The sequence below is a fragment of the Lepisma saccharinum genome, chromosome 8 (assembly GCF_977018435.1).
Source record: "Lepisma saccharinum chromosome 8, izLepSacc3.1, whole genome shotgun sequence".
NCBI lineage: Eukaryota > Metazoa > Arthropoda > Insecta > Zygentoma > Lepismatidae > Lepisma > Lepisma saccharinum.
The window spans coordinates 71,974,363-72,001,313 of NC_139236.1; the positions used below are offsets into that span (position 1 = coordinate 71,974,363).

Sequence of the window (26,951 nt, forward strand, 5' to 3'; positions counted from 1 at the left end):
CAATTCGGTCCAGGAACCTTTTTTCCGGATGAATTTAAATACGGTCCAGGAACTTTTTTTCAATGAAACAATACGCAACTTGGACCGAATTTAAATTGTGCGAGAAATAACGTTCCGGTCCTGCAGCGGAAGCCAATAGAAACCATTAGAATTTATGGGTCCCTGTACCTTTAACAACCCTGGATACTACCTGTGACTGTGGCATTGAATCACAATATCAGGAAGTTATATTTGACGAAAAGTTGGACGTACACAGGAGTACACATGACACTTTATTTCTTATTACCTTAAAACTTACATAATAATTTTACAGAGGGTATCAAAACAAAATTATGATCAGCTTTACAAGTTATGAATTTTCTTGAATTCAAATATAATGTAAAAAAATATAGGAACAAGAATGAAGAAAATGTCGTTTGCAAAAGGTAGCCAGATTACCTTAGTGAAAACTCTTGTTTGAAAACTAAGGTACGTACTTCAATATTTTCATTAATATTAATTATTAATTAATATATAACATATTAATTTAATAATAATTAGGTACTATTATCGTAAGGGAAACACCTACGAATCATATATTTCGGACTTCTTTACATTGCTAATGTGTTATTTTCGAATGCGGAACATTTGTTAAGGTGAAATAATGCATTTCTAACTAAGATAATGTCTATTTCTTCTATTTACGAGTACTTACTGTTACTTGTTGTTTCGAATCTGTAACACATTATGGCCGTGATAGCGTACTGGTTTAGGGGGCGTTCTGAGAGTGTTTTGTCGATTTATGCAGTGTTGCAACCTCGTTCACCGGAAAATATCTACTTTCGTGCCCGGATTTGAAATTATGCTAATACGTCGCGAACCATTGACGTTAGCCTCACAAACCATTGACGTTAGCCCCACAAACCATTCACGTTAGCCCCAGAAACCGTTCACGTTAGCCCCAAAAACCATTCACGTTAGCCCCAAAAACCATTTTCCGTAAGGTTAGGTTAGGTTAAGTTAGGTTAGGCAAGCATAGTTAAAAAAAAATTAAAAATACTCGACACGTGGTTCTAGTGAAAACACGGCGAGGCTGAAACACTGGCTACGGGGTTGCATCATCTTAAGACACGGAACATTGCACTCTCATGCAGAAAGCAAATGGCGGGAGCAGAAACAGCGTGTCGGACAGAGATTTTCGCAGAAAACAACACGCATTCACATTAAAATGGATCAAATCTATATTCAGGAACTTCCACAACGCTAAAGAAAATAATTTCCGTAAGTACTTTCTCCGGTAAATTTGAAGGAATCCGTTTCCCTCATACGATAATGTTACCAATAATTAAAAACAATACCCTTGACGTAACAAATTGAAAAGTATAACTCTTAGTTCTAAACTAGTATCAACATATCCCCTTGGTGAAAACTAATTTCCATTAGTCCATTTCCTCTATCAGCTGTCATTTGCTAGTTCCACTAGCAACTGCCAGATCCAATTACATTGTCGCTCTAATAATGACAATGAAACACTTAAGTACAGAATTGTTTATATTTCTTTAGGTTGATCTATTTTATTTCGCTCAGTCAATTTACAGAAATGTCAGTTTAGACTAATAAAAACTGTATTATCTACAGGTGTTTAAAAAACAAATCCATACTGGTTGAAACAGGTTCCAGCGGTCTTGAAGATTCATACTGTAACGCGCTCAAATACACAAATACACTATTTTCCCTCTCAGTACATACAGATGCTATTGCACTGTTCACTCAGTCACATCTTTGTGTATTCTATGACAGTAGAAGGAACAAACTGGCTGTGTTTACGCAGAATGTGTTCCAACTTCTCTTCTGGTCTCATTTTTATCTTGTGCTCCGTTTTTTTCCATACGTTTTCTCTAAAATTAGAATCTTTCGCCAGTTTACTTATATCAGCCACCTGAAGAGTGAGAAACGAACAGTATTAATTGCTGAAAAGAACATTCTTCGTCTTGTAGGAGCAATTAGTGTGTTAGCGTGTACTCTTACTTATTGTTATCGTTATCCTATTGCTCGGTAATTTTGATAATAAAAGCACTCTGAAGATAAACAGTTATTAGACGAACGAGTCGGGCTCATTGGGTCATATACGATGAAATCACCATTTATATAAAATTAATTTAGTTAATTCACCTATGTGCAAGTGCAATCTAGACCAGGGAAGATGCTCATCATGTTATATTTCAATGTGCACTTTATACCAATCAAAGGGAGATCGATCTTATTCATGGCCGTAGGCAGGAAAAGTTTTCGGGGGGGGTGTGTGTGAATAATTTGAATAATAGAAATAACAACAATAATTATACACTAATAATTAACATTTCATAATAATAAATGTTATTCCATAATATAATAATAATTATTATTATTATTATTATTATATCCATGAGGGGCTTACTCAATCCAGCAGATGAATGAATATCCAGCACAAGTTTTTTTTCTTTCTAACGTTTCATACAGTGTGTACTGAAGTGCACAATTATTATACTTTTTTATTAAATTTTAGATAACTTCAAGAAAAAGCTTTAAAAGTTAGATGGAAATTTTAGTCATAAAGTTTTTGTTGTTCGACCTTAAAACTAAATTTGTGGAATTTTGAAAAGTGTGGAACCAGTTATTCTTTTTTAAAAACAGCCTGGTGCATGGATTGTAACCTCAATCGGAAACGTAATGCGCTAAAAACCGGAGATCCTAGGTTTGAAATCCTATCAAGGGGATTTTCGACTTTTTCGGACAGGGAATTTAAAAGTTGGAAAGGGAATTTTGGGACAATGATAAGGGAATTTTCAGTCTATATTCCTTGTGACGCAGGAACAACACTGGAAAGACGACAGCAGAAGTCGCGGGTGGGTTATGATTCGGAGAATAAATCCTGTTTCACTCAAGTTTCAGAATTCCAAATGTATGAAAATTATAGCTCGATCGTTTTAACATTGTCTCCTTGTATTTTTGTGATGCTTCGAAAAAAAAAATTGAAAATGAGTTACAGATTTTGGTTTCTGAACTTCCATTAATCCAACATGTCAGAAGTTTAGGGGGGGTTGAACCCTAGAAAACCCCCTCTAAATACGGCCATGATCTTATTCAAGAATCTAATTAGAAAAGGAATACCTCTCCCAACCTCTGTATCCTCTTTAATATCGTCACCAGATGTAACAATTGTATTTATCATTTTTAGATTTTTCATGATATTAATATAGACGTATGAAGACTGTATATATATTCAAAATATGTAATTTGATATCGTCACCAGATATAACAATTGTATTTATCAATTTTAGATTTTTGCATGATATTAATGTAGACATATGAAAACTATATATTCAAAATTTGTAATTTGAATAACAGTATCATGTTACATGCATGACTTATGATTAGGACACTTGGTGCAGAGCTGGTATAACAGCTAAATCCAATAAAGTATGAATGAATGAAAGAAGGGGTAACATGCATTTGTCTGTGAAAGGAGTTCAGGATACATGTGATCCGAAATTAGTCGATGATAGACGAATGGACTTGGAAGAAGAAACACTCGTTTTGCCATATTTTAAAGCACAAGTTGTTATATTTTTGGTAAGCACGTAATGACCGTTTCTTACCTCACAGTCCATGAAATATTTCCCAGTGACACTTGATACGTCGTCAGAGATTGACAGGTAAATGTGCGTGATTGCTCCTTCCCTGGGCCCCTGAAAAAAATAAACGACATGTAAAACCGTATCATAAATGTGTCTAGTAACACGTGTAAAATATCTACAAAGCTTACTGGAGTTTCTTAACCTCACAAACTATTAAAAACTAACTACAGAAATCGTAAGTTGTGTGAAAGTTTTAATTTTCTTTTCCTTTCCTTCAAATTATTTCTTTTTCTAATAGAACAAGATACAAAATTTTGTGTCCATAAAACATAAAAAGGCAAAAACCTCACTTTTGTATACATTAAACAAGCCAAAAATATTATTTACATGCGATTTTTCCATATTGCAATTTGCATTTTGTCATTAGTTGAAATTAAACATTGTACTTTTATGGACGAATTCGATGACAACTGGTTTCTGTACACTACATTTCAAGTTCATGTGAGTTTGCTGGTGCAAGGCATTTTAATTTGTATTTGTATTTTTAACCTGCCTAGTTATAGAGTTTGATTTTATTTGATATAGGTTATTTCTCATAGCTTTTTCTGCCAGAAATCTGTCAAAAATCTATTATCGTGATCCTAAAACTAGAACTATATCATGCAGAATAAACGAGAGAAACGCGCTATTTTGCAAAATACTCGTATCGATATCAATATTTATACACCCCTCTCTATTCCATGGGTGAACCGAACTATACTTCCAGAAATCTTACCCTGAAGGCCATCTGAGCTGGTTTCGCGATGCAATTCTCCAGAGGGCTGAGACCAGAGAAAATCCTCGTTCTAACACCGCCCGGATGTACTGCATTCACTGTCACTCCTGGAAAATAGAACGCTTCGTTGAGAAATTAAAATCATTAGGTTTAAAATTCTTCTCAAATAATTATGAATAGAATTTTTCTATTTATTTACATATTATTAAATTGTGCTTATAAAATTAGCCAAAATATCAATTAATGTATTTAAGTTATTTAATACATTACAAATAACTAGCATGACTTTTGAAAGAAATTAAGGATAATAATTAGTAATAAATAAAATTTCATAGAGTTTTCATAATGGGAAACAGAAATCATTATCAGAAACATATGCAGCAAGGTTGCAGCCTGCTATTGATAATTATGCATTTGGAACTAATGGTCTTGGCTTTTAAGAAATTAATAAGAAAAGTAACAAAAAATCACTTCATTTATTGTCAAAATTAGTAGCTACTCTTCAATGGGTACACATTTGAAGCTAGGTGTAATTTATGCATGTTGAGTGTGATGGGGGTAAATGTTGTTTCCGATACACGCTCGAGCATTTGAGTTAGCCTATCAATTTTGGCAACAGATTTTCAAGAAAATGCGAAACTAGAATCAAAGGACTTGGAAAAACAACTTGCTAATTATATGTACGAATTTTATATAATAGGGTATATTCAAACGGGACACCCTGTATAGTTATTTATTTAATCGCAAGTTTATACCCTTGAGGTTCAATTTGGGAAGACATAAGGCGTCATAGAGTTCTAATTGAGCATGATCTCGTTTCACTTACATAATCAATCATAAATTAATTGAGGGGTCTCCCCGATGGCGCAGTGGTATCGTCGTCGCTTTGTAATCAAGGGGTCCCGGGTTCGAGGCACAAGTGGTTCGGAACCCACTTTAAACTGTAGGCCCAGTCCCGATTAGCCTTACTGTGCATAAAGTGGACTTAAAACAACAAATAAAAAAAATAATTGAAGAATATTTACCTGTTCCCTCGAGTTTCTCAGCTAAACGAATGGTGAATGTAAGAAGGTATAACTTGGAGAATGGATATGCAGATAGTCGTGTGTCAAAGGACATGTACCTCAAATCTCTCCAGACGGCCATTTTGTGAAGGCAAGAAGAGATGTTGAGAATTCTGCTTGGAGCTGATTTTACAAGCAGATCTGTTAAGAAAAAATAGCGGACAAGTTGAAAACATAATGGCATAAATACCTGAAAGGATCTATCGTTATAAAATAGTGTGTTTGAATAAAACAAGAAAATCCCAATTCTTGGTTTAATAGGGGATAATTTATCTGTCTTTCAAGTTTAGATTAGATTAGCATCTCTAAGATTAACATTCTTCAGCAGAGAATATACGTCGTGTTGGCTTAACCAAACGTAAGTAACAAAATTAAATATTCTTTACAGTTTACAGAATTAAATATTTCTTGACAGGTACTAGCATTACAAACGAAATTATTTCTTATTTAAAAATCTGAATTAAAAAATTTTGCGCACATTAATATAAGTCTTGATATAATATGTAGTACTTAAAGGAAAACATGTAAATATTATTCGATAATATTTTAAAATTCAATCTTTCATTGAAGTAAGAAATTTATAAAATAAACTTATATACATACCTAGTAACAAGTGGGTCAATAAGAATGCCCCAAAGTAATTTGTCGCCATTACTTTCAGTAGACCTTCTTTCGTGAACCCTTGACCGACGCCAATCCCTGCGTTGTTTATAAGAACATCCAGCCTAGGTTCATTTTCCAAAAACTCGGTGGCAAAGCGTCTGACGTCCTCCATTGAACTGACATCTAGAAATTTGATGATGACGTTTTCGTTGCCTGTGGCTTTTATTATTTGATCTGCAAAGAAGATACATTGCATGACGCAACAGCAAGGTTGTCAAAAGAACGGGGAACTACATTGCAACATGGATGATATTGTAACAGCTCACCTCTTACCTCGCTACTCTAGGTACAACATTCAATTTAATCCTTCCAAAATCACTGGTTGAAATCAATATGAAATAAAAATATAGTCTCCCCTATGCATTGCACAGTGCCTTCTCGATCACGGCCATAGCAGAGGAGGTATGATCAGCACCACGCTTCTGCTGCTTTTACCCCCATTCCATACCATCCTGGTTGATCCCAGGTTGGGAAACTAGTGATTTCACTTGAAGTTTTAAAGTAATTATCACAGTGATAAACGAGACATTGAGAAGAAATGTAAATAGTTGTAGCATTTTGCATCTGTGATAACATGCTCTTACCCTGGGCTTCTTTGGCCTCATCCATGTACAGACATGCCAATATCACTCTAGCTCCCCTTGATGACAAATCGAAAGCTGTCGCTTTTCCGAGACCTACGAAGGGAAATAAAAACACGAATTAATAGCAGCGTAGGCAATGATAATGTTAAAGAAGTTTCACACAGTCGACTCATGTTTTAAGAAAACAAACCCTTTGACCTATCTCCTACGTAGCAAATATATTTTCCATAAAACAGCATTTTTCAATTTGTATTTTTCGTTCATACGTTGTTTTTCTCTCTCTTTAGGCTAGTAGCGACTATAAGGACGAGCGGTGATTTGATGAAATGGATGAAGGTACACTCACAAAGGAACACCCTTGGCCAGGCCAAGACTCGAACCTGAAGTCGTTGAGAGAGGTTGAACAATAATAATTATAACGCTCAAATTGAAGTTTTCTAAATACGCTATTCCTTCTTGCAGGAAATATTCTACAAGGATCGTACATTCTGAAAATGTGCTTTGTAAAAATCGTAAATTTTGACCCTTAACACCTTTTCTCTCACTCACACATGTAGATAATGAGATCAAAATTGTTGTGAAAATTTAAATGTAATTGTGGAGTTTACATAAACGGTCACTTACAATTCGCACAGAATTCAACTGAATTTATCCATGAATAACATTTCCTCTTGAATCTGCACGTCTCTGGGTATTGAATTACTGTCATTTTTTACACTAGTATTGGATTGAAATATGCTGTAGATACCATAACTAAAACTCGTAAATTACATTTATATTTTGTTTATTGTAGTTGAACTCTGCCCCACAACCAAAAAGTTATCTTGAAACTTGCAAATGCAAACCAATCTCCTGGTACTTCATCAATTTCTTTATTCCCTATGCTTGTAAATGTAATCAGGAGTAGCAACAAAGGGAAAAGGAATACAATTTTGCTTACCTGAACTCCCACCGGTGATAAGAACTGTCTTTCCATCCATTCTCTTGTCGCTGTAGAATTTGACTGTTGTGAAACGACATCGTATGACTTCCTTTATCGAATACCATAAGAACAAGGGGTTAATTATCAATCCCTTTGCAATCCTCAAACCAGAATCCATTTTGGCTGCACAGCCCGCGGGTCTGAAATCAACGCATATTATGGATTAACAGGATAATGATGGTTCCTCTCTCTTAAACGCATGCACGCGCGCGCACACACACACACACACACACATACATACACCTAACAGGGCACTTTATTTCGGACACCCTCTTTATTTATCGGTCTATGCAGTTTTCTGACTATCTATGGGTCCCAGTACATACGTTAGAAAGACTTAGGCACGAAAAGTTACTCACACACACACACACACAAACTGAAAAAATAGAACATATTCTGCACTTTCAATGGCACTATGATTAACGTGTGGCTGTTGACACGAGACATAATTTCTAGGAGCAAGGAAAGGAATTTCCCATAATGAAATTAGAAGTATATAAGTCGTTTAAATAGTTGAAATTTGCAAAATAATTTTGGCGTTATTTACCTTGGTAATTGTTCCTTGTTTTCTTCAAAGCGGATAAAGCGGAGACTATAATTCCAGTAAGTTGGCCTGTGATTTTTAAATATGTATTCACCGAACTCTCTGGTGGAGTGGTTAATGCGTTACAAATACAGTGGTCTCAAGTTCGTATTCTTGATAAAACATGCATTGTTAGATTTGTATTTTTTTATGTAGATTTTCTGTTACATGGTGCTAATAGCGAAGATTAGAATGAAAGCCAGGACTCGAACCTGGAATCTTCGGTGGAAAAAACCCTTGGCCACCGAAGATATTCTATTAATTTCACCATTCATCATCGTTGCAAATAATAATAAACGTAATATAAGAGCGAGGTAATGTAACTAAAATAGGAATAGTAATAAGGAACATATCTTTTGGAGTGAATTTTATTTATTTTCTTTTGTAAGAAATATGGTTCGTTTTGAAATCGTGGGTGCTAAAATACGCTTAAATGTTATCGAGTTTAGTTCTGGATATTTTTTTAATTTTTTTTTTTTTATTACAAAACTGGATGTTTCCTCTCGGGCTGTTTTTCACCCTCTGTCCTCCTCAAGTTACTCGTGTTCCTTCCGTTAACATCTGTTTCTTTCCGCATGTTGAGACAGTGACAGAAAGAGGTCAACTCTGGGAGCAAGAACCGTAAGGAATGAAGATCCTACAGGTTTCGTCAAAGATTTCGAGTTTGTGGACTATTGGGTAGCTACGTGAAAAGTAGTGAGCGGACTCGAAAGCCAGAAAGCAGCGGCGATGGAATTCATTCGCTGGCCACGAGTTACCCAGTTTAAAAAGCCGCTCTGGCGGCCACTGGCCCGCAGGAGGCCTGTTACGCCATAGTTTTTATTGATTGTTTAGTTTTATGTAGGTATTATGTAAATACGCAACTACAATAAACACGTTCTTTATCAGTAATACTTGAGGCACTTAAAAAAAGGCTTTTATAATTTTTAGTTAAAACCGTAAATATATAACATGGTCATATTTATTGAGGAGAGGTGGAAAGTTGGGGCGGGTGGCAAGCAGTGGCGTAGCATGGGCATTCCGGGTGGGAACGCCAAGTCCAAAGGAAGGATACGCCATTTTTTGCTTAATAGATTACTTATGGGATTATTAAATATAAGTATTGTCTATTTGAAAGCAGGGGTGCCCATCCCCCCAAGGCCAATGGCGCAAACCCCCCCCCCCAAATCACGTGGTAATCCACATGAAGTATTTAATTACGATAGCGTGTCTACTGAAAGTAACTTTTTTTAAACTTTATTGAACACGATACTTGATCTGCCTGTCCTCCTTAAACAGAGGTTTCCATCCCCCAGCTAGACCGTGGATGCATTACCCCTCATCATATTTTGGTGAATACGTAATAATACTTTTTATTTTAATACAATAGCCTGTTAAGCTGTCCATAATTGTTAATGGTTCAAATTTTTGAAATAACGAGAAGCTAGCAATCTCAAGTTTCATCATTATATAAATATGTATTTAAACAGCGTTTGTGGTTGGAGAACAAGATTTTAATAACCCACAATTTGGATATTTAACACAAAGTCTTATACAACTTCAGATCGAAAATTACAGAACCCTAGCTAGAAATTCCTAAGGCCGCGACGAGAATACAATAAGGTGCCTCCTTTCAAGAACTCACCCCCTCTGCTTGGGGTAATTACATTTTTTTAGTAATCCATAGCAATAATTACATGGATTTCATCTGAAGTGCAAATTTCACTTCTTAAAGCAAAATTACCCTGCAAGAATAAGTTAGAAATGCGAATTTGACACTATTTATTTTCCTGTTTTATCGAGTAATGTGCAAGGCGTTACTATGAAGTACACAGTTAGTACAACTATTGCAGCATAGCCTACAGGGAATCAATAATACAATAATATTACTAATAGAACCATATCATCAAACTGACTCACCTGCTTTAAATTAAGCAGTAAACCGACACTAAACATTATATTTTAAGAAATTATATTATTAATAAATATCGAGAATATTGTTTTTGTCTTGTAATGCAGCTACAGTATAATTCTTTACAATCGTCTCATGAAAATGCCAGGCACCAATTTTTGTAATGGAACATTGCGAGCGAAGCGAGCAAGAAAATTTTTATATCCATTTCTTTTCAGGCTTGCAAGAGTATTAATTTAATGGGACTTCAATACTTTCATAGGATCCCTCGATATTTACTCTTTTCCAGCTTCTCTTTTCTCATGTTCGGCGCAGAAACGTGCGCATACCATATCGCTAAATATAGTCCCCAAATACAATGTTCGAACCCTAAAGAAATCCTTTGACAATCTAAGATCTTACACTTTATTAAGAGCTCCAAATCTCCTCGCCTCAAATTTAATATTCAATCTTTCAACCTAGATATTACTCTCTCCAAAAGAAAAAAAATCTCCAAACCACATTTTCCGCTACAAACTAAGACGTAATATTAATACACAAGAGTTGGATATTCCCCCCAAATTTAATGGTCAGCCCCCCCCCCTAAATAAAATTCCCACGATAATCTAAGATTTAACAATGATATTCAATAGTCGGATATTGCTCCCTCAACGTTTAATAATCAATCCCCCCAGAATCCACGTGTCGATTTAAGACCCAATGTGTAAGAGTTGGATATCCTCACTTCCTTAATAATAATATTACCATTTTCAATATCCTTGGCAGTCTAAAATTTGCTATTTATGTAGAAGCAATGGATAGTTAATAACATCAAATTTCCATCACAAAAAATCGTCCCTCCCCAAAAAAAAGTAAGTTGCTTCGACATAACGTGAGTTCACAAACCCACCTGTGGGCATCATCGCTACCTCTAAATACTTCATTTTCTTCATCTAATGGCTTAAATATGCGCCACGATCCCCCCTGTGGGCACCCCTGTTTGAAAGTACAATTTCATTGTGCTTTGTTGCCTGAAGTCGGCCGGCTTCATGATCCATGCATATTTAGAAGCTAGCAAATGAGATGTCTTACTATGCAACAAAGGTTTGGAAGACTGGTGTCTTATAGCTTTTATTAATTAGGTTGTTCAACTCAGAACACCTTACGCCATTCGGGGTCTTTTGCCCAAACCATTGTACATGTGTAGCAAAACTATATTTGGTTTCTCTCAGCACAGCCAGCTAGCTAAATAAATCTTTCGGCATGACGCAAGTCATTGAAAAACCTACCAGTATCATAAGCGCTTTTAGAACAATAGTAGACGCATTATTATTGTGGATGATCTAACCATAGATCTAACTGTTGATTGATTTGGTTTATTTTACTTTGCTTTTCTGCCACTTTTGGCTAATCGCGAACATTAATATTATAAGTGATGATATTGATGACGTTGAAGGGACACTCACAAAGAATACCCATGCTAACCACTCCGCCAGAGAGGTTGTCGGGTGATCCACCTATCGTACACTCTACTGACATAACAGTGCAGATTAGTAATTCAGACTACTGTCTGGCATACATCACGTTGCGAAATAAAAACCTGATAAACATTTTAAAATTATTCCGTCCAGAGATCATTCTATTTAAGAGTTTTGCAACAAACGCTAAACATTTCCATTGACAAAATATAAAGGATTTAGACATTAACGAACAAATAAACTTTCTTAATGACACATTAGTTTTGCGGGTTTAGTGGCAGAGCAGCCATAGGCTGAACTTCACCCATCAATAAATCATTGTGTTTCTAACCTTTCATACCACGAGGACTAAAAACTCTGACGAAAACTGTGTTATTTTTTACCTTTTAATGCACATCGCTGTTCGTGCGATAAATTACACAAAGAAGTTATATACATTCTAGTTTAGTAAAGTTGGCTGAGTCATATTGCGTATTGTAGCATCACAGAGCAAGAGCGCGAAGAACCGGATAGGTTTGTCGTCTGCATCGGAAAGCAGGAAGGGTCACATGAGCCCTAGAACCAATCAGGTGCTCCGTACGCCAGCGTACAAGGGAGCCTGTATTCCTTGCGAGAGAGCATTTCGCGCATGCTGTAGAGATCCAAGGTTTCTCTTCAGGCAGGCAGAGTCCAGGCATGCGCCAGCAAAGGCATTAGAAAAATGGAATAAGGAGAGCTGTTTAGTGGAGCGTTGTAGGCCTACCAAGATAAATATCTACTATAATGCCATATAGCTCAAACACATACCTATAATTAGTAATGTTTTACTTTTATTTACAGCATTCATGCATTATTTACCCATTTCAAATCAGGGAACGCTGGGCGTATTGGCGTTCAATAACGCTACACCACTGATGGCAAGGTAGAAATTAGAGGGGGGTCAAAATTCCACCTCGCCCTGTGAACATTTTATCATGAGCCGCCCCTGCTTGTGTTGTGGAATTTTCATCTTGGTCATTTATGACGTGGATTGGTGAAGGGCCTCACATGCGTGTCCTTTAAAATAATTCAACACAACTTAGCTAAAGTATGTGGTGGAAATGTATTGAAGATAGCTGTTACAACACAATTGTGATTAAGAAACCCGCGACGTCATTTAACCATTTAATTGTGTTCCAGTAGCGAAGCGTAGTCTTACGAAGGAGGCAAGCGATGTTTCAGTGCAACAAAACAAGTAGTACAATGGCATGTAGAAAGGGGTGGGGGTCGAGGTTTATAGGTTCATTGGCCCGTTCGCTGGATTTGACAAAATATCATAATAAAGTGACTGTACTAGAAGTAAAAAAAATATGATCCACAAACGTCACATTTACTTTAAAAATTCCAGGTAACGTTTTCATATGGTAGTAAAAGTCTTGCATATGCGAACTTTCCGCATACGACTAAAGGTGTACGGAATTTCTTATTTATTTATTAGTACCACTTTAAACTGTAGGTCTAGTCCCGATTTTCCTTATTGTGCAGAAAGTGGACTTGAAACACGAACTCAACAACAACAATAAAACTTAAAACATGTTCTTCTGTTCACAATGTGCACAATGTATACGATTTATTTCTGTGCTGTGTACAAATAACAGTAGATAGTTCTTTTTCAGATAGCTTTATTTTCCCCCAAGTTCTATTCAAAAACCGTCAATTTATTGAATGCAGTTGTAAAATTTGAGAAACAGCTCATTTGAATTACTGTGTAAATAATTTGGCAGTTGCAAACACTGGTAGCGGTCAACACTTCTGACGCAATTTGAGCTGGACGCAGGGTGTAGACCAAGGTCCGTCGAATCTTCCCCCTCCCTGTGGAAACTGTTCCAGGGAGTGCACATTCTACTTCCTGGAAACACAAACGCTCGCCCTATGCCCTCTCGCCCCAACTCCCAATGTCAATTTTTTACACGTTTTACATTTCGCGAAATCTTAAATAATTTGTAATATAATATATATATGGAATTTAGAACAGTGATAATAACTTCTTTAATTTTTTATGACTAAGAATTGAAGACTAAAATTGGTAAACGGTGTAAGTGCCAAAATAATTCAAACAACGTTTTCCACGTTAAACTGTGAAATGTGCCATGCTTTATAATGTGGTAAACGTGAAAAGTGGCTGGTAGCCCTCTAAGTAGTTCAAAGGGCGTGTAAAGAGGCCACTAGTGGGCACGTTCTTACGGGCTGATGTGCGGAACGATGCGATTTCCCAACACTTTCGCTTTTGACACTTACAACGTTTACCACTTTTAGTCCTCAATTATTATAATTATATTCGCGATCTTGTTTACGTGTTCATGAAGACATATATTCGTTACTAGTTTTTGGTGGCAATATATCCTTGATCTCGGCTATTTTCGGAAATCACGCAAGCTGAGGAAGCAGAGCATTTTGTAAAAGCATTGTGGACGGTTTCCAACCAAATTTCACGCTTCGCCATGTGTCTCCTTCGGGTGTGTTATTCTCCCGAAGAGCGGCCGCTTGGTGCTTGCTACAGAGCTGCGGCCGTAATTTTTCGCGAAATCGAATGCGATGGAAACTAAATATGGCCAAAACATTAAGTACATTAAATGATATTCGAATAACGCAAGCAGTGCTTGCATTGCTTGTTCTATATCTTCGCCTCTGCTGTGTTCGTTGAATTGAATCCCCTTTTATGAATTCCACCTATTCACTGCTATCTTGTTCGCTGCTGCAGCGCCATATAATGTGGTAGGTGGCGCCCTCTTTGGATATCGAGGTTTTTAAGTTACGTATGGTGCTTGTGCCAAGGTCTATGTGTATGTACCTTGGGTTACTGTTTGTTCCAAAAAAAAAAATGATATTTCTTTCAGTGTACTGTAAGAATCTAGAATGTGACATTGTTAACGAAGAACTTCAAGTTTACGTAAACAACATGCAAGATTTTATACGGGAAAATGTTACAGGTGTAGAAGGATATTACAAGTCTACAGTCGTCTCCTCCAGTAAGGTCATGTTTAATGGCGATACTTTGACCCTCTGTACAACCTAGAAAGTGAAAATGTTTGAAGTTTAGGAATGCTTTCCGTTATTCTTAGCTCGCAGAGATATGTTGTCGTGAAGTAAAGTGTGGGTTTTATGGGATTCAATTGGGATTATTATCGGTTATTTGTGGTTTCCACGCCCTGAAAAAAACGTTACATAAAACATTGAGATCTATCGATCAAACAGATTCGACGTAATTCTCCTCTCGAGAAGGTACAGTCGGTCAAGGGCCCCGTGTGATGTAGCTTGTTTGCGTCAAATATATACGTATGTGTCATGTGACGTACGTACACCTCAGTTTTTTTTGTTTTAAGTGATATTCCCGTCGTTATTTTGGCACAATGTGAAATAACACCACAAAGCATGATAAGAGACAATGTTATAATGTGATCCGTGTAAAATATTTACGCTAACGAAAATTCTAAATAAATTACACGTAAAAGTATTCGTACACCTAGTATATAAACATCGTGGGTACAGGTGAATTGTCAAGGAAAATAGATTTGATGCATTTAGTTTTAGGTGTGTTAAATAGCCATATTCTCAAGAATAAGGCTATTATAATTCTAATTGTGTCGGGAAATTTACATGTGTACGTAAACGAATGCTGAATTATCCTTGAAGAACCGTATTAAAAAAGAAAGAACACATTAGAATGGTCGTTCCGTGGACATTGGTATCGACTTTAAAACCACGTCTCACAAGAATAAATAGCAATGAGGCATGGCTATTTATTTTAAAATGAGTTGCTGCTGCATAATATAATACGTATATTGAAAAATCATGTAGCATTTTAAGTTGAGAGATTACTGCTATTTTGATGTTATTTAGAGACAGTGGCTGTAATTAGGGGGCGTTGGGTGGGCAGTTGCCCCCACTTCTTGCCACTATTAACCCCTTCACTATGCTAAACCTTATCTACCAAGTGAAAGTACACTGTCCTTGCCATTCAAATTGAGAAGAGTAGAGCCAATGATATGAGAAACTTCCTCCTGATTCACTAGGGTACACAGAATTTTTTTCTGGGGGAGGGGGGGGGGCTGGAAATGTAAAGGTCGATATTATATAGATGCGTTCTAGGAGGAGGTGGGATACAGTATAAAATATTTCAAAATTACCATTTCTAACTTTAGTTTTAAAAATTGTTCAAAGACAAAAATTGTAATCTGGATTAATCTTAAGTGTGGTTTGCATTTACCACTTTCGATTTTCAAGAGTTCTTAGCTGCTATCATTTACAAATTTTGGTTTTCTCAATTTTGAGAGGGGCTGCAGCCCCACCGCCCCCTGCTAAATCTGGAATCCGATCGTACATACAACAAAATTCATGTGAAAATGATACTTATATCTCAAGTCATTGTTCAAAAGATGTGAGAATAGAGAAACAAGTAAATATTTAGAAAAGTCCAGTAAGACTTCCTACAAATATGCCTGAAATGTTACAATGAAACACATTGCTTTTGAAGTATTTATCTAGCAAATCATTGTTTGGAACATCTTGAAACGTAAGAAGCAACCCTTAACGTTCTCGTTCCCCTTACACGGTGTCTCCAGTTCGAATACTGGTTTAACCTTACATTTCGTGTACTGAAACAAATATGCACATAGAGTACAGAAATGGACCCACCTGGAAATCATGGGTAACGGTTATGATTTGCTGAATCCAGGGACACAGTAATATAAAAACGTTCTTACGACGAACTACACTGATGCGGTTGACTGAAAACTGAGCGATCACGGAATACCCAGCAACGAGAAAGTGAATACTGTAAAAAGATTTCTGATTGAGGTCAGTTATTCAATAGGGTAAACAATCTGTTACGAGTCAAGGAACACAAGGAAGTCGCATACACAACCGCATTCAATGTAACTTTTGAAGTGCAAAACTCTTGACACTTGCTTAAAGTATCGCGATCACACGTTTGGCCTCAAGGAGGCATGCACAGTGCGACTATATGAAGCATTAGTGCAGGGTTGCCAGGAATCAAGACTTATACGGAGATTTAGCACCCCGATGAAACTTCAATCCTAAAAAGGTTTGAGTGATTGATTGAATTAGGTTATTTTACGTTGCTTTTCTGTAACTTTTCCCTAATCGCGACGATAAGGATGAGTAATGATAATTATGATGAAATTGATGAAAGGACACTCACATGCCCAGGCCATGATTCGAACCCGGAACGTCTAGCGTCGTAACTCTCGGTGCTAAGTACTCCGCTAAGGGGGTCGGATAATATCTATTGACTGACGTAAATATGTTAAGCAGCAATCATCCATTAAGTTTGTAGACTCATGCAAGCGAGTGATTTTTCATTATAAAATGAAGAGTGCCTATTTATTTGGCGGAGCAAAGAAAATTATTTTCTTATTTTTTAGATTATCCAATGGCGTAGTGGTAACGTCCTAGTCTTGTAGTCGAGGAATCCCGGGTTCGATACCCGTTGGAGGCACACAGTGGTTCGGATTCCAGTTTAAAACTGTAGGTTCCGTCCCGATTAGCCTATTTGTGCATAATGTGGATCTAAAACTCAATTTATTTTATATCGTCATCGAAATATGGAAAGAATACTCGCCATCATTGCATAAACGTATTACAATAAGTAATCGTCCCGCACCGTGATCGTGCGGTATAAGGCGTCACGCTTTGGGCTCCAGTTGAGGGACGCGCGCAGGTTAGTCTCCTGGGGGAAGCGTAATAACTTTTCTCCTGATATTTCGGCCTGTGTACGGGACTGGTGGGCCACCCACCATCGTGAGGAAATTAGGGAGCTAAGAATGAGTAGCTTAACCCGGTCATGAAAACATACGTCGACGACTGGGGGTTCGTCGTGCTGACCACACGTCACCCCGTAACTGGCTGGATGATCTCATACCTCGGGTGAGCGATCGAGTAGGATCAGATGGGAGTGAGGCCGGTAGTCAGGAAGCAGGCCCGAGCTCTCAATGGGCTGGTTTGCCACGGGTTATTATTATTATTATTATTATTACTAGTAATCAGTTTATATAAATATAAATTTAACTTGGTATCAGAGTTGCCCAATAGTTCCATAGTTGCCAGTCACATAGATCTGCGAAATCGTAAAGAACTTGGATTCAGTTCTTGGGCACGAAAAGGAGATTGAATAAAAGAAGAAAGGTATTGAGAGAGATTGATTGATTGATTTAGTTTATTTTACTTCGCGTTTTGTGCCTCTTGGCTAATTTGTGAAGATGGGGATGAGTGATGAAATGATGAAGTTGATGAATGGACATTCACAAACAAACAAGCCCGAGCGGGATTCGAACCCGGGACCCTTGGCATCGCAGCGCGATGTGCTAACCACATTTTTTTTTCATTTTAAAAAAATAATACCCCTATTCGGCAGTATCTCCGTCATTCACACATTCGTACACTTTCACACATGTCAATTTCTACTTTATTCCTCACTCATTATTCGGACGAACACAAACATCCAAGCCCGAGCGGGATTCGAACCTGGGACCCCTAGCGTTGCAGTGCAATGAGCTATCCACTTTTTGTATATATATATATATATATATATATATATATATATATATAGGAATACTCCTACGCGGTGCTATCCTCCGTCATTCACACTTTTTCAACTTTTTATACTTTTCAATTTTTACAGTATTCTCAGTTTACCACGTTTGGACAAGCACACATACCCATGCCTTATCCGGGACTCGAACCCGGCACCCCTGGCGTTGCAGCGCGCTGTGCTAACCACTTCGCCACGGAGGTTGGCAACCACTCGGCCACAGGGTCCGGCGTATTGTGAGAGAGAAAAAGGAGAGAAATTAAAATTGGAAAAAGAGAGATGGAAGAACAAGGGGGTTTTAAAAACGCGGTTAGGAGAAAGGTTAGGAAAGGGTGGTCGTGAGTAAGCAAGATCAAGAAGGATAGAGAAAGAGACATGAATAAAGAGAGCGAGAGAGGGAGGAAAGCAAATATCTGGAGGGAGGAGACAGAGGAAAGGAAACCAGAAAGAACAACAGAGACATTGTTTTTCCAGTATTTGTTGCACAACCGGAACGCACTGTGGCTGCTCTGTCTCTTACATAAAGGCAACGATGTAAATCCTGAACACGTAGCTAGGCGAGGACACTTCCTGCTCTGCGATGAAAGCAAGAAAGGATACAATTACTTGACTATTGAATCGGGAAATGAAGTTTTGAGAAAGTTGTCCGGTATCATGTTCCGAACCGGTCTGCGAAATGTGAATCCTGTCTCTTCGCAAACAGCGTTTCCTATTTGGAAAGAGTTCCACAAGGAGGAAGAAGTCTTTCAGCTGCAGAACCATTTAAGAGAAAATAATTTCACCTTGCCATGGGGACGGAGTTCAATGCGTGGGAGGCAAGGTGGCTCGTACCCTAAGAAATATTTTGTCACAAGAAAATTGTCTACTTGGCAAAAATCCAATATAGTAACTAGAGCACTGCATGGAACCACTTTTGCTCGCTCGTACTCTTTCGAGTCTCTCACGCTCGAGGATTTACATTTTAATGGGACAATAATCGTATACACATACATGTACCGGGTGGCCAGAATTAAAGTCACCCAACTCAGAGCCCTCTGTAGCCTGTTTAAGGCATCGTAGAACTCTGAAATTTGGTGAATCCACTATGCAGACCATGGGGAAGAGGATGGCGATATATATATATAAAGTTCAATTTTCCGCCACCAGGTTGAAATGTGGCGCTGTACTTCCATGATGGGTTGTACACGTTTATACCGCGTTTGGTAGAACCTGTCCCCTTTCCCGCGCTAGGGAGCGCTCGAGAGTTTCGGTGCCAATGAGAAACGAGGAAAAAAGCGTCTGCTGGGCAGCGAGGAGCGAATGAAAGCCAGAAGAGAGGCGCTTACGTAGACGCTGTTGCGACGTTGCGTATTTTAATTGGCTGCCTGGCTTTGACTTTCCCCAGCACGGAGAAAAGGGAGCGACCAGCTAGCGCGGGAACCGGGACAGGTTGTAACAAACGCGGTTTTTTTTTATAGTGGTTTAGCCGTGTTATTAATTAGAAAGATATTTGTTAGTGGCTGGAAGTTGCGAGAAAATAATCTCTCGTTTATTGCAAGATTGCAAGGTAAAGGCAAATCCATAACCAATTGGAGCAGTTTACTTCATTATTACAGGCTACAGAGGGCTCTGAGTTGAATAACTTTAATTCTGGCCACCCGGTACTAAAGTTCAAATCACAAACTCTGAGACCTTCTGTAAACAAAACCACCTGCATGCAGAAAGCATTGCAAACTCATAGAAGTAAAATAATCCACACGAAAAGCCAGCGTTGTTACAGGGTTCATTACGTAAGGTAAAACAATGGCCAATTTGTAGTATGGGATACGCTGCCGCAAATGACGTCTCACTTTAAACCCAATGCTCTTTCCTTTTTTACTTATTGCTTCACCTTTATGGTTAACTCTTTGCACCAGTCATCATTTCCCATAAATTTAGCTTCTTTCTTGCATGTGAATTGAATATATTTTACTTGCATTTTTTTAGACAAAATGATATAACATGGTAATGTATATTTTTAAAGATGATATAGATAGGAGTGTATTTGAAATTTGTTTGTAGATTTTATGTAAATTGTATCTTATGTAAATAAAATATATAATGGGCATAAACAGCCATATGCATTGCTGTAAGTCCAATAAATATATTGATGATGATGATCAAAACAAGACAAAGAAAGTTCGTAAATTTATTGCGGTTGGAAACTTTGACAAGCATCCTAATAACGATTTTTGTTCCGCCAAATATAGTGCACTTCGTAAAATAACTTGGTGACATGGCAAGGCAAGATAAGTGTGAACATTTTGTAGTAATATGCATTGTAACTTTCAATGACCTTAGAGATTTGTGTACATAATGATATTTTATAACATTGGTTATTTTCTAAAAATAATCATGTGAACAGCAAGGAAGTAGTGCAACTTAGTAATATTGCCTGAGTTATCCTTAGAAAAATAACATGCCGAGTTCTATGTGTGCGGGAAGGTATCCGTGTTCTCCGAGCTTGTTTTCAAAACACCAGCAAGGACAGCCTTTGAAAAGGTATGAGAAACAGATTCTACTCAATATTTATGTAACGTTCTGTCAGTGGTATCCTGAGAAACCAGTAAATGAAGTGGTTAAGTTGGTATCCCAGTGCAGTGGTGTGTCAGTGTCTGCAGTTTTAAGGGTTATGAAAGAGAGAATGACCGGGAGAGTAACAATGTATGCGGCTGCATATTCGTCTGATGTTTTGAGAGCGGGCTCTCACATTCAACAGGCTCTTATATAAAATAAATAGGTGCGGCGAACTATGAGTGTAACAGCAGAGGATTGCGGTCATGAATCAGCTGACGCGGAGTGATACATCGAATCGGTGAGACCGTTTGTTTACAGAAGGTCTCAGGGTTGGTGATTTACACTTTATATAAAATATTCGTCTTGGCAGTATCAGCCCACAATCATCTGCTTCATTTTCAAATATCATCGTGCAGTAGCGTAACTAACACGCCTTGCCCTCCCCCGCAACCTTCAGTTGTGCGCCCCTATTCGTTTAAAAAAAATCTTTCCTTTATGGAATATTAATTCAAGCCCCTACATTCATATTAAGTATACAAATATGAAAGCACATACATGTAATTTGAATGAATGTAAAAACTGGTACGCAAGGTTTAAGGCAACAGACAAACTGTAATATATATATAAAAATATAATTATATTTGAAATTACACTGTTCAAAAATTAAGACATTGTCAAATGGCCATTACCCGTCCTCTGCGTTTTCTGATAAAGGCAAATTATTGTGCCAGTTCGGTCAAGTCGAGTTTTCTCACTCTTGTCATTGTGCATTGTAATTTTTGATCAATGTTAGCTTGGAAAACGTTCTCTCAGCTAATGAAGACGACACAGGTAGGGTCACATACAACATATGAGCAGCCAACATCTTCTGTCAGTACGTAGAAGAAGGTTTTTACTTTTCTTTTCCGTTTTGTAAAAATTGACTATTTCTACATGCAACCGGTGCCTCCCCGATGGCGCAGTGGTAGCGTCGTCGCCTTGTAATCAAGGGGTCCCTGGTTCGATACCCGGTGGAGGCACATAGTGGCTCGGATCCCTTTAAACTGTAGGTTCAGTCCAGATTAGTCTTACTGTGCATAAAGTGTACTTAAACCACCAACTCAATCAATCAATCTATTTGCCACCTTCTGGCCATTTCTTTAGCTTTATATTTAACACCCAAAAATTATTCCAAAGCTAATTAAGATCACGTACAGAATTTTCCAGAAGGTTGCTTTCCTCTTCAATAAATATGCTGAAATTTTGTAAAGTTTTGGAAACAACATTTATATGTTCCAAGATTTTTATACAAGCATTAAGACAAAGTGGAATGAAGATATTCTCTTTTGTAATGCAGATGCTTCGACTATTTCTGCATTTTTCTTGGACGTTACGATGGTTTTTCATAAGCAGTTTAAGATTAAATTGGAATTGACTTGTACTGCAAAATAACATTTTCTGTTTGAAGTTGTAGGGGCTTAAAAATATAATATGTTTGGTTGAAAATATATTTTAACGCCGAAAGGAAAACTTTCGTGAACTATCGGTCTTTATTAATTCATCATTCTTACTGCGCCCCCGAACCTCGTGCGCCCCCCCCCCCTTCGCGGTGTTTTCGGGGTTTTTATTTACGCCCCTGTGACTGTGTATTGGTGAGATGGACTAAACTACATTTTAACATGGAGGTAATGACTATGTTTACTTAAATTTCAATGCGTCTTTCACTTCACGATCCATATTTGAGGACCCACTACAACAGACAAGTTACGGTTATACGTGTACTACTGGGCTTCGAGCGTATACCGCTCGTTTTGCCTGTTCGAGCGTTTATTGCTCGAGTGAAGCAGCTCTCAATTCCGTGCGCTATCTACCGTCGCCCGTGTGAACTATTTGGTGCACGAGCGAAATGCTCTTGCTGCAGCGTTATAATAATAACGTGGGGTCAGCTTAGTAGTATTGATGTACGCCAAGGCCTGTTTGTGCCCTCGGGCGTTTAATATTCGCAATTCATTTGCACGTACTTATAACTAATTTGCACGGGTTTTAATTAATTTGCACGTACTTAGAATTCATTTGCACGTATGTACAATACTTTACATTTATGTATTTGCATGTTTATAACTTTTTATGAATATATAATTATTTATTTTATGAAAAATATGTATATAGAAGGTAATTAGAGGTACTAAACGCTATGCATATGTTTTTATATTCATTACTGCAAAGTATGTAATGTATGAAACTATAATAATTAATGTTTATAATATTGAAAATAAGTTTTCTATGGTTTATGAACCGCTATGAACGGTGGTAATGGCTGTAGGTACATGTCCAATTACGATTGGGGACGGACCCGGTACTCGAACCCGAGATATGTAATATTATTAATTAGCACTATGCAGTAATTTCATCATGTTATGAAACACGATGGTGCAACACGCTAGACAGAATACTGTCTCAGAATCTGAACTCCGCGCAGGTAGAGGAGAAAGGAATTTTGGGGGAAGTGCGTTCAAGGTCAAATGACGTCACAACGTCAGAACAAAGGAAGAACCTGATTGTCCAATCAGAGAACGCGTCGGTAGATTTTCAGAACCGGTTTTTCCAAGGTTAACCAGTACGCAATAACAGGGGAAAGCTATGCAATACTGTAGGGCAGGGGAGGGATTGAGCCAGACAACAAAGGATGTCTAGAATGCGCAGCAAGGGTCAAATCTCTGAAGCTATGCGGTTTCCGCCGCCAATTAATATTCCGCTCAGGTTTGCCTTCAAGGCACAGGACGCTCTAGCGCAGGGTTTTTTTATCTGTACTATGAAGAAGGGAGACCTATTAGGGCCGGGGCCTACAGTTTTCACCATTTGCTTTTATCACGGGGTAACGAACCTAGGACCCTTTGATTATTGATTTAGGTAGTAAATGTATGTTACTGTGTGCTATTTAACTTAATTTTGAGTTTATTTTTTACCAAACTTTGACTTTATGTCAAATCTTTTACAAGTTTTTATGTATTTTTACCAAAATAACACTATTTATACAATTCAGGCAACATTTTTTATTAAATTCTGGACTCGCAAAGATATTTTTACAACTTTTTAACTTATTATTTTACAATTTTATGTTAATTTTTTTTACCAAAATAACACTATTTGTACTATTCAGGCAACATTTTTTATTAAATTTTGGACTCGCAAAGATATTTTTTCAACTTTTAACTTATTATTTTACAACTTTATATTAATTTTTTACCAAAATAACACTATTTGTACTATTCAAGCAACATTTTTTTATTAAATTTTGGACTCACAAAGACATTTTTTCTACGTTTAACTTATTATTTTACAACTTTATGTTAATTTTTTACCAAAATAACACTATTTGTACTATTCAGGCAACATTTTTTTATTAAATTTTGGACTCACAAAGACATATTTTCAACTTTTAACTTATTATTTTACAACTTTATGTTAATTTTTACCAAAATAACACTATTTGTACTATTCAGGCAACATTTTTTATTAAATTTTGTATTTACAAAGAGATTTTTTCAACTTTTAATTTATTATTTACAAGTTTATGCCTATTTTTTTACTCAAATAACACGATTCAATCTGTTCAGGAAAGACTTTTAGTTACATTTTCGACACACAAAGTGTGTGTTCTCAACTTCTATCTGTTTATTTCACAAGTTTAGGCTTATTATTACCAAAATAACACAATTCAATCTGTTCAGGAAAGACTTTTAGTCGCATTTTCGACACACAGAGTGTGTGTTCTCAACTTCTATCTGTTTATTTCACAAGTTTATACCTATTTTTAACCTAAATAACACTATTTACACTATTCAGGAAAGACTTTTAGTTACATTTTCGGCACACGAAGTGTGTGTTCTCAACTTTTATTTGTTTATTTCTCAAGTTTAGCCTAATATTTACTCAAATAGCACGATTTGATCGTGTCTTTTATTACATTTTGGACACACACACACACACACAGAGAGAGAGAGAGAGAGAGAGAGAGAGAGAGAGAGAGAGAGAGAGAGAGAGAGAGATTTTTTCCAAGTTTACAGGATTATTCTCTAGTTTACTCAAATAACACAATTTAGATGTGTTTTGAATTATATTTTGGATGCAAAAGTATGTTTTGACAAGTTCTACCCTTTTATTTTACAAGTTTAGGCTTATTATTACTCAAATAACACAATTTAATCCAGTCAGGAAGGATTTGTTATTATATTTTGGATGCACAAAGAGAGGTTTTCAACTTTTTTTATTGATTTTTTGCAGGGTATGTATTAATTTTTATTTATTTTGTTTTGTATCATATATACATTTACAAATTTTTAACTTAGAGTTTAGTATTTATTTAATTTTTTCAAAAACACTAAAAAAAAGTACTTTTAGCTAAAATGTAAGCCACAGAATATATTATTATTATTATTATTATTATTAGGGTTTACTGATTTCCACTATGCTATTTTTTTTGGTTCTGTATTTCTATATGTATTTATTTAGGGCAGGTTACGCCTGCCACGTAGGAAAGTTTGTTTATTTTAGAGTTTGCTGAGTATTTTGTTACTGCTATACTAGGTAAAAGTTTTCTAAATATACCAGATAGAGCTCTCTATACTTTTGTTTTTGCTATTTTGGAGATGATGCGATCAGCACCACTCTCCATCTGCTTTTTATTTTATGTACCCAATATTATTTTGAGGCTTAGTGAATTCTAGAGCCTATTTATGCAGGAGAGAGGAGAGAGGACTTGAAAATTCTGATCTCAGATAACCCACAACTTTTTGTCAGAGTATTTTAAAGGATATTTTATATTTATTATGTGCCACTAGAATATCAAAGCTTGCTTAATTTTTATGTCTGTAACGCTGTTATTGTATTTCTAGCTAAGATTTACTGGATAAAGTACACGAAATGTTTAACATTTCGACTATTTGCCAAATTTTTAGTGTAACAAAAATTATTGTGTGTCTATGAGGTCTGAAACCCCTTTACCGAGGGGTCCACAACTGGACGCTTACCAACATTGTTTATTTTCTTTTTAAATATAACCATTTATAAATATATTGACAATTCACAGGACAAGACGAAGTTCACAGACGACTGACTATATGAACCATAGGTCCACTTGCTAAACTTTTTTTCTATGCTAGAAGAATAATTTAGCCTTATAGCCTTTTTCAAGGTATTTTTGAAGTATTTCTGGTTTTTTGGGTGCATCAACACTTGGGTTATTTCCATTTGGTTTATTATACGAGGCTACAATTACTATCTGAACACTGAAATCCTCTGATTGAAACTAAAAGCTTAGGCTGTAACTAGAGACTTAGTATGTATATCGACAATTTATAGGACAACACGAACCTTACAAAGGATTATAGGTGATGTAGGCCCACACGCCAGAGCTTTGTTAACCTGCAAGAAGCATTTACAGCTAATGCTACGAGGAAATGAGGTTGATTTTTTACTGTTTCACAAAAGTGCTATCTGTTATACACCCAATATTTGCTTTTTCAAGTAACTACATGTACCAGAAGCACTTACAGGCCAACTCTAACTAGACTTCGACTTATTCTATATCAGGTGCTAAATTTATAAAGAACTATGATTGTGTATATTTCTGAAGAAGTACGCAAAAGCAGATTACCAGATTAAAGTATCTGAAAAACAGATTTTTCTATGCAAGTATATTTTTATTGACTGGATTATTTAACAGATCAAACAGGAAGACTGCAAAATTCATTAAATGTAGTTCTATAGTATAGGTGGTTTCAGAGATATAAAAAGAACAAATATGAGATTTCGCTTTTTTTTGCTTCTGAGGCTAATCGCGACGCTAAGGGTAAATGGCCAGGAAATGTAACGGAGGAGAAACAATCCCAAAAGTTATGGGCTGCATGTAAGTTAATACCACAGAGATATTACAGTAGGTGTAGGTTCTTCCACCAGAACATTTCTATCATAATAATACTGGTTATGCTGTACTGTTAGCTAAAGATGCTGATATTTGAGAAACTTAAAAGCTTATTTTCAAAATTTTAGATAAATAATAATCTGTTAGACTGTAAACATATTTTATATCCATTCTGCAAAAGATCCGATGACAAAATTTAAAAATTGTTATCGCCCAGACAGGGACTCGAACCCTGGACAGATAGGTTAAAAGCCTAACGCTATACCAACTAAGCTATCTGGGCACAAGGTATTCTTTTTTTGAAAAGTTAGTTATGTTAAGAAATATATTGAAAAACTTGAGAACACTTTT

The 26,951-nt window shown here is 36.7% G+C and overlaps 1 protein-coding gene across 1 annotated transcript; it reads right to left on the reverse strand.

The window, feature by feature from the left end:
* Positions 1-1,349: 1,349 nt before the first annotated feature.
* Positions 1,350-16,338, reverse strand: LOC145991544 (retinol dehydrogenase 11-like). Its single transcript, XM_083127570.1, has 8 exons — positions 16,249-16,338; positions 7,623-7,804; positions 6,683-6,775; positions 6,039-6,272; positions 5,397-5,576; positions 4,372-4,478; positions 3,618-3,707; positions 1,350-1,918 (listed from the first exon to the last, which is right to left on the reverse strand). Exons 1-8 carry the CDS (start codon positions 16,257-16,259, stop codon positions 1,754-1,756), a joined length of 1,062 nt encoding a protein of 353 aa, XP_082983696.1. The 5' UTR covers positions 16,260-16,338; the 3' UTR covers positions 1,350-1,753.
* Positions 16,339-26,951: the final 10,613 nt, after the last annotated feature.